The sequence below is a fragment of the Chelon labrosus genome (assembly GCF_963514085.1).
Source record: "Chelon labrosus genome assembly, chromosome: 2".
Classification (NCBI taxonomy): domain Eukaryota; kingdom Metazoa; phylum Chordata; class Actinopteri; order Mugiliformes; family Mugilidae; genus Chelon; species Chelon labrosus.
The window spans coordinates 8,885,892-8,900,059 of record NC_140338.1 but is presented as its reverse complement, the minus strand read 5'-3'; the positions used below and the strand labels follow the sequence as shown (position 1 = coordinate 8,900,059).

Here is a 14,168-nt window from a genome sequence, read left to right as displayed (position 1 = left end):
TTATATCTACCTTATTAATTCTGTTAATTTAAAAATTGTAATGTACACAGAAGAACGTAGGAGTCGCTGGTCTAGCTTTGTGTCTGCATGTTAATTCAGACCCAAACAACACCAGCTGTCACACGATGTAACAGCTTCTGACCATCTGATGGCAAGATAAAGCAGTGATAATACTCTAAATCACAGGTGTCAAACATAAGGCCAGCGGGCAAAATGCGGCCCACCAGAGGGTCTAATCTGGCCCGCAGCATGAACTTGCAAGGTGTGAATATTACATAGAAGACTGCAATTTTACAATGCAAATAACTGCTTTTCCCAGTTTGTCCACTGTTTTAGTAAGAGACGTGGACAGACCACAACACCGAGACCCAGGACTTTTTTTTTTTTTTTTTTTTTTTTAAAGGATAGTTTATTGTTAATTTACTTCTTCTTTGCACTAAAACAAATGGAAAAAGTCTGGAGTTGTCGATATTTCTAGGTTATTATCCTGTTGTGTTACTGGTCCGGCCCGCTTGAGATCAAATTGGGCTGCATGTGGCCCCTGAACTAAAACAAGTTTGACACCCCTGCTCTAAATGAAGTGTACACGGAAAGTGACGTTGATGTTTTCTTCAGAGGTTCTTCTCTGAAGTGGTTTTACTTCCAAAAAACCTAAGCCCCCTCTTCTATAGCTACACAGGGGGACATAAATGATGCTTCTGTGGCTGTAGATAGGTCTGATAGGTCAGACACACCTTGCATAGACTTTGTTTTACTACTTAGAAGTAAATGTAACCTCCAAAAAATGTCATAAAACCAACTCTCACTGTGTTTGTTGTCTGGCTTGTGTGCGTCCTGACGCATGGTCGGGCTGAAGGGCGAGGGGGGCAGTACTGGTGAATGGGAAGGCTTCTCTTCTTTGATCCCGACCAGGTTGGGCCTCTGCTCCTGCAGAAAGACAAACACAAATACAAAAGTAAACCAGCTGACCGACTCAAAACACATATTTATATACAAGAAGCAGATTTAGCTCGGCTGGCGCACGCAATCACTACAAACACTACAACACAAAGTCCCACTTACATGCTTCTTGGTCTGTGGAGGTGACTGCTGTCCCATTGTGTGGAAGTCAGGCATCTGAGGAGAATGCATCATCAGAGGAGAGGGGCTGTCGGGCAGGCAACCTAAAAAAAAAAACAAAAAAAAACAAGAGGGAAGATATTTGAAATGCACCGTGATTGAAGCCAAAATTTAATTGCTGAGTATCTTTCAGCTGCGGCCGTGCAGCTGAGAGCGCTCCTTCAAAATGATCTTGCTCCACATCATGGCCAGACACAGGCATGACACAAAATTTGTTAAAGGTATGTAAAAGCCAAACAAGTAAAACGGGCCTGAATTGTGAGATCTAAAGTACTCGTCCAGTCTTCTCTTTATAGAATAACTGGTGTTAAATTGCATTCTTCTTTTAAATAATTTGTTAAATAATAAAGCGGAAGAGGTCTGAATGAGTCTTACTGCAGTGCTTTGCGTGTCAGGGGGGATTTTTGGCTCGCTCATTAATTTCCGTTTTTACTGCATGCATGTCTTTCACACTCGTAGGCTATTTACACACTGATATGCTCGTGGTTTAAAACAGGCTTTTACCACAGATTTAAAATGGCAGGCTGTATCAGCTGTCTCAAGATAGTTTGCGTACGATGCATTTTTTTTCAACCTTGCGTTAAGATTTTTTTTAACTTTCCCCTTGGGTATTTAGCGGCGCATGTTTGAGTCTGTCGAGTACAGTGGGTTAAGGGTGACTCATTCACGACCACAGACCGTATATAAATATAGACAACGTGTCGCCACTTCCTCGCGTTGGCCAAACTGACGTTATTTTCCCATGGGCATACGGGCGCCGCCATCTTTTGGAGTTTGGAGCCCGAGTCTGGGCAGTACGGTCCGTGAGTGGAGCCACGCGGAGCCGTGATATTGATGACCCGACCACGCTTCTGCCAGACTCGCTCACGTTTTCATTTATTAATACCACGCTCTGCTCTACTTCCACCAGTTACAAGTCAAATAACTAAAACTAAAACGTATCCAAAGAATTGACACTTGAACATGCACCAGCATTATATTAACTACCCAAAAAGACAGAAACCATCCTTGAAATAAAAATTTTTTGACGTGTATTTGAGTGTTTTAGTTTGGCCCAAGTCCTATCCACTAACATGGAGGAAGTGGAGCTTATGACCTATACTGCAGCCAGACACCAGGGGGAGCTCTACTTGCTTTGACTTCACCTTTGAGGAGCAGTTCCCCTCTCAACCTTTATACAGTCTGTGGTCACAACCAGTAGCGGTTGTTGCGGGTCCAGCTTTTTCACACTGTATGTGAGAACAGCGTTAGTATTCAGTTGTCTTACCTGCTGAGAAGGGCTCTGCTTTGCTTCGTGGCGATGGCTGTTGATGGTGTTGCTGCAACTGCTGTACCTTCTGCTGCAGGACCACCCCCTTCTGCGACGCCGTCGTGTGCGTGTGCGAGAACGACTGCTGCATGTGCGCGTGGCCCGAGCTGTGTCTCTGCGTCATGGCAGGGGCGGCGGTCGACATAACCTGCGAGTGCATCGACGCCACCAGCTGAGAGGCGACCTGCGCAGGCGAATGCGTCTGCAGCGCCTGCAGCGGCTGCAGCGGCTGAAGCGGCTGCGTCTGCATGGTGGGCCTCGGCTGGAGCGACTGCAGGAAGCTGTGGACCTGGCTGAGCGGCGGGGTGTCGGAACTGGTGGGCGCTGGCTCCTCGTCGTCCTCTAGCAGGGCTTGGGGGGGCTGTGCCGAGAGGGTGCCCAGGATGCCGTGCGACGGCGGAGAGGGGGCGCGCGGGCGGTGGACGGGCTGGGGGAGAGGGAGGGGGAGCGAGGGCTGGAGCTGCGGCGAGGAAGATGGAGGCAGGGAGGGGAGCGAGGATGGAGGAGGCTGCGGGGGTTTGGGTGGAAGCGGAGCTGCGCGGTTGCTAGGTCTCGATGGTTGCTGGGGAAGAGCATTGTGGATGGCTGCAAACAGGGAAGAGAGGAGAATATAAATGTTATTTCCTGTGCAAAAAAAGGCATTTTTATTATCATATAGTTGTGTGAATAAACAATTAACAGAAAGGCAGAGTTGTTGGCTGTAGCATACATACCTGGGGAAGGTAATATGGGATGTTGGTTTAGGAACGGGTGGGTCTCAGCGGACGTCTGGCAGGTGGGCGCGTTTGCATTGAGGAGGCCAGCGGCAAGGGCTGCACCAGCAGTAGTAACCGTTGCATTGGGCTCTGTGTTGGACTGCGTCAGGTGAGGGTTCATGAAGTGAGCCAGAGGATCGAATCCTGGGCTCAACAGCTGGGAGGAGTCCAGAGAGGGGACGGGGACAGGGACAGGGACAGGGACAGTGGGAGCGGGGACAAACTGCGGTTTGGGCTGAACCACTAGAGGCTGAGGTTGAGGCTGAGGCTGAATCTGAGGCTGAATCTGAGGCTGAAGCATAGGCTGAGGCTGGGGCTGAGGATGAATATGAAGCGGAGGCTGAATCTGAGGCTGAATTTGAAGCTGAGGCTGAAGCTGAAGCTGAAGCTGAGGCTGAGGAGGAGCGACGGGGCCCGCTGCAGTACTGAGGGGCTGGTGCTGCGGTCTCTTGGTATCCTTGTTAGTCAAGGTCTTCTTCTGTTGCTTGGGAACCAGCCCTGCACACAGAGACCAAGGCCGGAGTCAGACAGGAGGAAAGAAGTATGTTTGAAGAAGTACAGCTCTTAGATGTTTTACGCTGGTACAACATGTTCTGGGTACGTTACCATTCTCAGAGTCTTCACTGTCGGATGAGTCGCTGCTGCCCGATGATGAGGACCCGGTCTTCGTCTTTGTCACGTTTGGCATTTCCAGAGACTTCTCTACTGCAAAACACAGCCACGTATTCAGATTATGATCAACACAAGAGTGAGCGGTGTTCATGAGGACTCCTAAAGAGTGCTCATCTGACATAACTGACATTCATTCATTCATTCATCTTCTATACCCGCTTATTCCTGTTAAGGGTCGCGGGGTCTGCTGGAGCCTATCCCAGCTGTCATCGGGCGAAAGGTGGGGTGCACCCTGGACAGGTTGCCAGTCTATCACAGGGTTAACACAGAGAGACAGACAACCATTCACACCTATGGCCAATTTAGAATCACCAATGGACCTAATGATCATGTCTTTGGAGGGGAGGAAGCCGGAGTACCTGGAGAGAACCCACGCAGACACAGGGAGAACATGCAAACTCCACACAGAAAGGCCCATGGATTCGAACCCGGGACCTTCTCGCTGTGAGGCATCAGTGCTAACCACCACCCCACTGTGCCGCCCCTGACATAACCGACAGCTCAACTTAAAACACTCAACACGAGCCGCCTACCTGATGGCCTTTTCTTCTTCCTGAGGCAGCCCGAGACGTATTTCTCCAGCTCTCTCAACGTGGAGGGCTTCAGCGTCTCAAAGTCGATCTCGATCTCGTCGGGGTTGGAGTTCTTCAGCGAAGGCTCCCGCGTTTGGATTATGTGCACGACTCGGCCCAGCTTGTCGCCGGGCAACTTGTTGATGTCCAGGCTCAGCTGGCGCTTCTCCTCATACGACATCGGCTTGCATCGGTCAGTGGACATGGCCCCAAATACATCTGAGGAGGTTGACAGCGGACATTTGTTCAAAGACAATTTAACGCGATAACGTCGCCTGGTACACGCGGTTACGACACAATCGACGTGTTCTTTCGTACACCTACCTATCTCATCTTCTGCTTCAAGAGAAGCTGAGGGGACGAGAGGGGTCGGACCAGGCTGAGGGGGCGCAGCTGGGCGGCTGTTTTTGATTCCTTCTTTCTTTCTGTGATTGACAAATGATTCGATTAGCTCCGGTTAAAGCAGCTTCAATAACATCACTTAGCTTTATACTCCTGTAAAAACCTACCCAGGCTTTTTCTTCTCCTTCTTTGCAGTGACAGGCTCCTTGTTGCTTTTGCTCTTCTTAGAAGTCTGAAGCATAGCGAGGGGAGGGGTCTCCACAGGTTCCTCTGCTCCCATCTTCTTCTTGTGCTTTTCTTTCTTCTTCTCCTTTTTCTCCCTCTCTTTCTTCTTGGGCTTGCAGGTCTGCGGCTGGGAGAGTGCGGCCAGCTGCTCGTGGACAGCTTTGAGCTGGAGGACACAAACAAATGTGGCCTTAAGAGACGAAAACAAACACCTTCACAGAGTCTGTGCATTTGCTTCTCTGTGTTCCAGCATTCACCCATGTTCGGCAAAAGCTGCTCTGCATGGCCCACCCACCTGTTGTGCCTCATAAGCCTCCCTCCCCCTTCATTTTCCAACCTCTAACCTGTTCCTGTAACTCAGCCAATCGTTGTTGCCTTTCGTGCTCTGAGTCTTCTCCTGAGGACTCCGATTCGGAGGAACTAGAGCTGTCGTCTTCTGATATACCAGAAGGAGGCGGGACTTGTCGCATGGAGGGGGCAGGGTGGAGGGCCGACGACGGGGTGGGAACAGGGGTGGGCTCCTCTGGCTCATCCGGCATTTTGGCGAAACGCATCTCAAACACATCCTTTTAAGTGGCAGGACAACAGGAGAAACTGTGAGCTCGACACTCCAGACACAGCTGCGAATACTCTCTGCTAAGATGACCAAAAGTACGTGGACACCCGAACATTACACACAATAGCCGATTGTTTTTAAATGTCGCTTTTAACCCCAGGACGCTGAACATGACGAGCCGGATTGTTTGTTACACAGAACCACCCAAGAAGTTGTTCTTGGAAGTGGTTTGGAAAAAGGCAGACACACATGTGATAGGATGCTATCAACCAATCAGATCAATGCACCATGTCACATACTTCTGGGGGCCCCAAGGCAAAGACATACATATACAATCCCTGAAGTCTAAATTAGAGCTATCCGTTATAGGGTAGATAAAAGGGGAGCCCCTATTGTGGAGTATGGTGGATGCCTTCATAGGTTTGAAGGCGAAGTATTGTTATAATTGTGAAATACGGCAAAAGACAGACACCTGGGGGGACCCTGTCTCATTTTGCCCAAACAATTGCTTTGATTATCTGTTCTACCAAAGTGCCAACTACACAGATGATTCTTGTTTGTTTTTTTAAGGAAAATTTCTCGTCACACCTTTAAAAACACCCAGATCTGCCACTAGGTCGTCACCGAACACTAGTTTGTTGGTTTGGTCGCAAGTGCGTAGCTTGACAGACACCACGCACTTTTCCAGGAAGTGTTTCCATGAGCTTTTGGAACCTGTACACGTTCATATTTACCTGGGGTGTCCACATACTTTCTGTCACATCACAAGTATATCATGTTTATTATGGTTTCCTGGACAGTATGTGTCGTTTACCTGTAATTTGCGCGCCATGGCAACAACGTCATGGTCCGGAGGATTGTACTTGTAACAGTTGGAGAACATCAACCTGACGTCTGCCGCAAATTCTTGAGCGTCTCTGTACTGTCTGTTGTCCAACTTTTTCTGAAGGAGACAGTGATCAAAGTCTAATCAGAAGAAGGTTTAAAACTCATCTTCCATTTTTGCTGCATGTGTAAAACGTGAGAAGTGCAAGTTGACAAGTAGTGACCCATTAAGCCTGACCTTAACTTCTTCACCGCTATAAAAATAGAGGTTTATACAGGCTGGCCCACCCACTCTAATAAAATCACCTTGATGGTGCTGAGATCCATAGGGTGCTTAATGATGTCATGGTAGTCGTGGAGACCGAGAGCTTTTGCATCCACAGGTTTGTAAAAAGGCCAGGCGTATGCGACATGTTTCTTATTCAGCATCTCTCTGACGAGGCGCGAACAGGAACGCAACTGCTCCTGACGTTTCGGTGTCGCCGTCCCTCCGGTCTCCAAACCTCCTCCCGGGTGGTGCTGGGAGTCCGGCTGGGCCGCGTCTCTTTTGGGTTGCTTTGACGGGCGAATGGTCTCTCGCCGCATCCGAGACTCGGCAGAGACGGGAGATGATTCACTGAGCTGGTCGTTGGCCGTGGGTGTTGTGGTGTCAGCTTTCCTCTTCTGACTCTTTCTTTGCTGTTGAAATAAAAAAATAAAAAAAGGGATTGGTGGTTAGAAACTGAAAATTAACTTGTGTCTAATAAGAATGGATGTTGATTTCTCCTCACCTTGATGAGGGCATTGGAGCTCTGCAGCATTGTGGTAGGATGGAGACCCGGGTGGGTAACAGATGGAGGAGGAACAGAGGTCATGCCTTGGGACAGGACGTCTGGAGTCGACACGGGGAATGCGGGTCCCAAAAGGGGTGCATGGTTGGAGGGTGTGGGAGGCACACGTGGGGGCAGCGGCTGGGTTAGAGGTTGGGGTAAAGGCTGGGTCAAAGGCTGGGCTAGAGGCTGGGTCAGAGGCGGAGCTAGAGGCTGGGATAAAGGCTGGGATAGAGGCTGGACCAACGGCAGGGCGGGTGGACCTTGAGGAGTGGGCGTGGCGCGGGTGTGCGGGGTCGTTGAGGGGGATGAAAAGCCACGTGTATGCGGGGTGGTGGAGGGGGAAGACGAGTCTTGGCCTGAATCCGACTTTGTGATGAGACCTGGAAGGAAGGACACAAAGTGTGAACACAGGAGGAGCTAAAGCCAGGGATAAAAACAGCAACCGTTCTAGGCGAGACCTACGTTAAGCCTGTTGGGTTAATTATGAAAAGCACAAAACCACAAACATTAAGCTACCAGAATTTGATCACGTATGAAACAAATGTTTCCGTTAGGTGTGGCTGATCAAGTCAGGAGAAGAAGTACAGACGACGTACAAGCCTAGCAGGTTGGATTAGTTCAGTCTTCATATTATACAAGGAATACAGACAAACATAATCATGTCTGTTATAATGGCAGCACACCTTGTCTATAGAAGACAACTGGGGCATCAAAAACAACATACACCGAACAGCCAAAACAGTGTCTTCAAAACAGTTGTGACTCATTGGAGAATTGACATGGGCCGTCTGAAGGTGTCCTGTAGTGTCTGGCAACAGAATGTTGTCAGTGGGTCCTATGGGTTGAGGGGAGGGGCCTCTGTGGATCATCCCACAGATACTTGATCAGTTTGGGATCTAGTGAATTTGGAGGCCAGGTCAACACCTTGTGATGTTCTTCATGTTTTTTTTTTTTTTAGTTGTTCCTAAAGCGTTTTTGTGTGTGTGTCTGTGTCAGGCTGCATCCTGCTGGGGATGGCTGCTGCCATCAAGAAGTGTCATTGCTATGGGGTGGGGGTGCCTGGTCTGGTCTAGGTGGGTGCTGCATGTCTAAGTAACATCCACACAAACGCCAAGTCCAGGCCTTCCTCAGCAGAACATTTTGCTGTCACAAGATGGTCAATGTTATTCACTTCTCCTGCCTTCACTTGGTTTAATGTTGTGGCTGATCGGTGTATGACATCCTAAAAACCATACCTGACTCCCTTCTGCCCCCTCGGCGTCCCTTGGTGACCACAGCAATCTCCGTCTCTTCCTGCGGCATCTCTGAAATCTTCTGGAGAAAGACCTTCTCCAAAGCCTCCGCCATCAGGACAATATCATCCCCAGGCTGAACACACAAACACACGGACACGTTTCTGTTGACGCCTTCTCTCCCGATGCCAGTAATAAAATAGCATAGCAGGACAGCAAAGTTGGACTTGGAAGTCACATGTCACTGTTTAATGAGGCTGACCTTGTTGTAGATGTAGCAGTTTGTGAACATTGTGTTGAAGTCTTGGATACACTCCTGGGCATTCCAGTAGTAGTTGTTCTCCAGGCGTTTTCTTATCGTGCCCATGTCCATAGGAACCTTTATGATCTTATAGTAGTCCTTCACAAAAGAAAAGAGGAGGGAAAAGTTATTAGACTTGACTGTCGTCTGGAAAAAAGCAAATTCAGTCCAAAACACGTTATTGTCTTGGAGTTGTGGTGCTTCATGTGGCTTCAAAAGATCTTCAAAAGATATTAATATGATCCTGAAGCATAATATATAAAGTGAATCTGAAGTGCTGATCTGGATTCTAGACATGTCTATGTGTAGTTTAACTGGGGGGGTCAAAAGATCATTGTCAATTTACGATTTAACTCAAATCAACAGCAATCAACTGTGACAACTAGGACACCACAGAAGAAGAGGTATTTTTATACAAGAAGAAGTCAATTAACATAATGAAATTAAGGTTTTCTGGATAAACCAAAGCAGAAGGAGCTGAGATATTTTATTTAGGGATGCACCGAATATTCGGCCACCGAAAATGGCCCAAAAGACTTCTATCACCGAAACGACGTGTCCGAAACAGGATGTTGTGATGACACGAGCAACAGCTCATTTTCAGTTTTCGGTTTCGGTGCATCCCTAATTTTATTCCTAGGTGGAATCACTTGCACTTCTGTGTAACGCTTCGCACATGAAACTGATTTGGAGTCTGTTACAACGCTATACGCACGCTCTGGACTAAATAGAGAATACACATAAACATGCGACTCACAGGCAAACCGAGTTTGATTGCATCTACGGGAGCTTGGAAGGGCCATGCGAAGTGGTGTTTCCATAATGTCTTCAACACCACTTTCAGCAGGTACTGAAAGAGAGCACAATTATACAAAACAGTCATTTAAACTGAAGCTGGAGAGCACGGCTCACGTGGACTAAACGCACGAACAAACGGAAATCCCGCTACCTGTAGCTGGTTGGTCTGCCGTTTGGGTCTGGAGGGGTTCCATGTTTCAGGGGGTGGAGGGTTGAAGGGGAGAGGTGGTGGAGCAGAGGGAGGGTTCTGGCTGCTGCCTGCCTCCAGCCCGTCCCCCATTGCAGTGGTGTGTTGCAGCGGCCGAGAAGACAGTTTAGGAAGATTGGGCCTGGCAGGGGCAGGTGGCACCGGGGGGACCCCCCTCAGGCCATTACAGTCCTGATGCGACTCTCTGAAAACAAGATCACCGAAAGGAATCACTAATGCTGCCTTTACTTTAACTGAGCTCCTTAAAGGAAGTCGTCACCTTTGACTCCACATTCTTAGAAAACATCTAATCTGAAACCCTCCGGTGTCGCGCCGACTCAAGCGCTTTCTGTGCGGTCTATTATTTGCCTCGCTGTCAGAATCCATTGACTGTGTTTTCCTCTGAACTCCAGCTTCAAAGGCCTCTCGGTGAGGAAGGGAGACAACTTCTTTCAAAGAAAAACACACAAGAGATCATCTTTAGCTGCTCTGACGGCGGCCGCGGCTCAAACTCTGCAGCTGATTTTGCTTTTTTTGACATTCATTCTGTTGTCGCAGTGCATCTTAAACCAGAGAACCGGCACTGAGGGCAAAATGTCTACAAACACGCACAAACAAATGCAAGCACTCCACGTCAACTACAAACAGTTAGCTCTCAACATATCTGATTAAATATCATTATAAAGTAAATACTACGAAGTATGTTTGTCTAAACCCTGTATGGTCCATTAAAGCAGAACTGGAAAATGTAAACACATTACGCCATTTTTTACAAGCAGTGCTCCGTATTTGCTCTGGAGATGAGCCAGGTATTGTGGACTCATGTTGTACAGTTAGTAGGAAATGGCGCGAGTAACAATACAGCGCTCTTGTCGCATTTAAATCACTGTCACACGTTTGACTGCGTGTGCTACTGACTTGAAAATCAAAAACAGTTACATCAGCTGCGCTGCCACTATTCAAAAGGATCAACTCAACATTATCTAACACTTGAAACAGTTGCACGCATGCGGTCCTTGTGGTACGCAACGAAAAAAGGCTGCAATCTTTAAATGTTACCAGTGAAAAACTGAGAGTAAACTAGTACTTAATTTGTAAGTACACCTTCAAAATACTGTATTATGTTACTGCTAATGTAAGCTGTATGAACAGATGCCTTGATGTGAACACAGGAAGCATTTTGGGACCATATTTTAAGACAATGTGAGCATTATTAGCACTAGATGTGACCTGCAAATTAGTTTTTTTTTTTCTTCCATGTTGAAAAACAAAGAGGGAAGCATCGGCCTGTGCACGTGAGAGTGGGAGCGCCCGTGTCAACTGCACAGGTTATCTGCTCATCTACTCTCGCCTGCGTGTCTCACCGTTATCACATCTGAAGCCAGATTTATGGCGGCGTGTCTCCGTATCGCTCCCTCCCACAAAACATCTACGCAAGACGCCTTCTCTCTTTTCTGCGTGGCAGTGATTTGAAAGTAAAAGTAACGGTCGATCAACATCTAGAAGCTCCTACTCTAGTACAGAGACAAACTCAACACAGCTTTGTTTACATCTAATGACTTGTTACGCTGTGGTTCTGGACGTTAAGTCTATTTATTACCAAATAATTTGTCAGTAAAACAGCTAGAATTGGGTAAATGTGAATAACTGCACTGCAGGTTGATTTAACGTGTGCCCCTACATTTTCTTCTTGCTGCTACTGCAAAGCAAACATTCATAGCTTCAGCACCTTCACATTAAAACCGTTTAACTAGCACAATATTAGTAACTGTGAAATAATGACAGCAAATACGATGTGTTGCTCGGCGAGCTTACCTGACTTCTACTAAAACAACTGTAGCTTACTTTGCCTCCACGAGTTCTCTGACATGTAGTGCTAAAACACATTTACGACCGACACTGACAAACTAACCAGGACTGAAACCCTACAGACCGTCAGTATCCAGATATACTGACAGTTATTTTGTTAACAAAACACTAGCAGAGGCGCTTTCCATACTTAGGTGTAAGCAGACGCAACTCAACACTGTGACAACACAAACACTACAACTCGGAGACCAGTTGCTTTCTATGAACTTACATGTTGGTAGCCGTGCAGCTGCGGTCTAATCCAATTGTGTGATCATATCTCAGTCAGTTGGTGGGGTGACAAGTTTCCTGAGGTAACACGGGATGCGTTTTGTCCGCGACGCGCTGCGAGGGCAAGACCCAGATAGAGAGCCGAGTGCCACACCTGTGAGACAGAGACGGGTCGGTTAGTGTCGCATGATTAAAACCGAGGGCAACACAATTCCTGGAGGGCCGCAGACCGAAATACATCACCAGCTAAAAATCTGGTCACACTGTCAGAAAGCAGCTGTGCTCAGAGCCCATGGGATGGGCACGGAGCATGCGGCTTTTCGATACAACAAGAATAGCAAGGACAGCTGTTGCATTCCTTGATAACATGTTGGGAAAACCGATGGCGCAATATTTAAAGCGGATCTTCATTAGTTTTTGCTAAGACGGACTGTTGAGGTGAAATCAGACATTTACATAACACAACACACAACTCTTGAGCCCAAAAATCCTCTTGACTCTTTAAGGTAGATGTCTTCGCTGCCACCTCACTTCCTGTTTTTGGTTTCTACACCCCTGTACAGAAGTAGCCTCTTTTGACTCAGCTGAAAACGACTTTGTTCACTCCAGCAAGCACAGATTGCGAACCGTACACACATACATTGGACATCCTGCGCATGAAGCGCTTTGCAAGGCTCAGATTTTGTTTTTCTTGGCGCGCTATCACGCTTCACGATCTCCAAGATGACGCGTGCTATTTTGCGCCACGGTATAGTTTATCGTTTGTGGTTTTACACCATACAAAACATCCTAGATGTCAAGGAAGTGAGCAATGCAATATTCATGATTTAAAGTCTGAATGCAGTGAACTACAACATTTGACCTTAACAGCTGTCTGGTGTCATTTTTCTTTGAGATTTCCAGGTTTGTTTTTATTTCTTGTTGACACTATTTGAACTAAATCTTCTAAATTTTAATAGTTTAATAAGATGCGCTCTCTTTTACAGTTCACTATGGGGAAATAATCGAAAAAGCGAATCAGACTACATCTTGTTTGTACAAAAAAAAAAAAAAAACAATCCAGACACATACCTGAAGAATGAGAACAGATTTATTACACGCCGCTTCATTAAATGCTGCCAGACCACGGATATTAATACATAATGAGCATTAATATAAAGTGTAATTGACCAGCAGACATAAGACTTTACACTTTTATACATTTTAATCATCCACAAAGGGGAAATTGCTTGGTCACAGTAGCTTAGTTGCACATCATAAACACTCAAGTAAACAGAAAGATGAAATAAAACAAGATTAAAATAAGGACAATATATTATACAGACCTCCCACGCAATTACGTCCACACTATAAAGCACATTAGCGCTGTGGTTGCTAACTTGTATAAAATAATAAAAACGTAATTAGACAGCCAACTTAATTATTTTACTACATTTTATTATTATTTGTAACTAGCTATAACAGTATCATACCAGCATACAGGCTAATGGATAACGTTTCTTGCCACAAACAATTAACGTAATTAACAACTGCCCGTCTTTACACCTTTATCTTGCTAACCTTCCATGTCAGTGCGTCGCCATGTCCACCGTGATCAAGTGACAGCTCCGCACGTAAAAGGCGTTTCAGACTACAACTTGGCCGGGATCGGTATTCTCCAAATGACGTACGTCGCGCTACACACGAGCTTCTGCGCCATCGCGCGTAAACTACGCCGCCGAGAGGACGTAACTTATGTCACGAATACGGCCTACGGGGCTACAAACAAACAGCCTAGCAGCTAGCCAGCTAGCACGATAGCGACCTGCAGCTAACGTGCACACTGACAGCACGGGGTGTCCGCCGCAGCGAAAAACTACCTCAACGGAAGTGTCGAGAGGGGAGAGACACGACGCCGAATACGCGCGGTAACACCAAATAGCGGACACTTAAAGGACCAAAAAATCACCTCTCTCGTGTGCCCGAAACCGGTGCAAGGCCTGTGGAGACAGCTCATGCTCCGCTTGCCGAAGCGCTCACTGACAGCGCGGGAAATACGCCACCAATGCCCGTTGTACACATTTCACCGGCTCCCCCGCGTTGTACGCTTTCGTTTAATATACCAATGTCACCTACGGAGAGGCATAAAACGCTATTTTTACCTTCTTCAGTCGGTTGTCAGCGCTCGCAGACCTTCCTCGCCCCAAATCCAGAACAAACAGTCCCGTTCGACGTCGATGACGTCAGACGCACGCACGCACGCCTGTCAGACGAAATGTCACCCGGAGCTCCTCCCCCTCCCGTGGGGTAACATCACGCAACACCGTGTAATGATTTCAAACGGGAAAACAGGTCGCTGTTTGTCAGGCAACCCTTGACTCTGGTCCAGGTAGATAAATTAAAAT

The 14,168-nt window shown here is 47.2% G+C and overlaps 1 protein-coding gene across 2 annotated transcripts in view; it reads right to left on the bottom strand.

The window, feature by feature from the left end:
* LOC311504914 (bromodomain-containing protein 4-like) overlaps positions 1 to 14,055 on the bottom strand; it is a 17,779-nt gene extending 3,724 nt beyond the window's left edge. Inside the window, exons 1-18 of one of the 2 annotated variants that reach the window (XM_084568256.1) lie at positions 13,926 to 14,055; positions 11,786 to 11,938; positions 9,670 to 9,910; positions 9,478 to 9,570; positions 8,682 to 8,819; positions 8,423 to 8,555; positions 7,146 to 7,567; positions 6,682 to 7,053; positions 6,365 to 6,493; positions 5,339 to 5,560; positions 4,937 to 5,160; positions 4,752 to 4,852; positions 4,389 to 4,646; positions 3,790 to 3,888; positions 3,142 to 3,681; positions 2,387 to 3,013; positions 1,063 to 1,163; positions 807 to 927 (exon numbers count right to left, since the gene is read on the bottom strand). In XM_084568256.1, coding sequence (XP_084424382.1) covers positions 807 to 927; positions 1,063 to 1,163; positions 2,387 to 3,013; positions 3,142 to 3,681; positions 3,790 to 3,888; positions 4,389 to 4,646; positions 4,752 to 4,852; positions 4,937 to 5,160; positions 5,339 to 5,560; positions 6,365 to 6,493; positions 6,682 to 7,053; positions 7,146 to 7,567; positions 8,423 to 8,555; positions 8,682 to 8,819; positions 9,478 to 9,570; positions 9,670 to 9,798 — 3,709 coding nt within the window. In that variant the 5' untranslated portion in view covers positions 9,799 to 9,910; positions 11,786 to 11,938; positions 13,926 to 14,055. The remainder of the gene's footprint in view (positions 1 to 806; positions 928 to 1,062; positions 1,164 to 2,386; positions 3,014 to 3,141; positions 3,682 to 3,789; positions 3,889 to 4,388; positions 4,647 to 4,751; positions 4,853 to 4,936; positions 5,161 to 5,338; positions 5,561 to 6,364; positions 6,494 to 6,681; positions 7,054 to 7,145; positions 7,568 to 8,422; positions 8,556 to 8,681; positions 8,820 to 9,477; positions 9,571 to 9,669; positions 9,911 to 11,785; positions 11,939 to 13,925) is intronic. The other variant, XM_084568255.1, reaches the window with a different exon arrangement.
* Between the last annotated feature and the right edge of the window lie 113 nt (positions 14,056 to 14,168).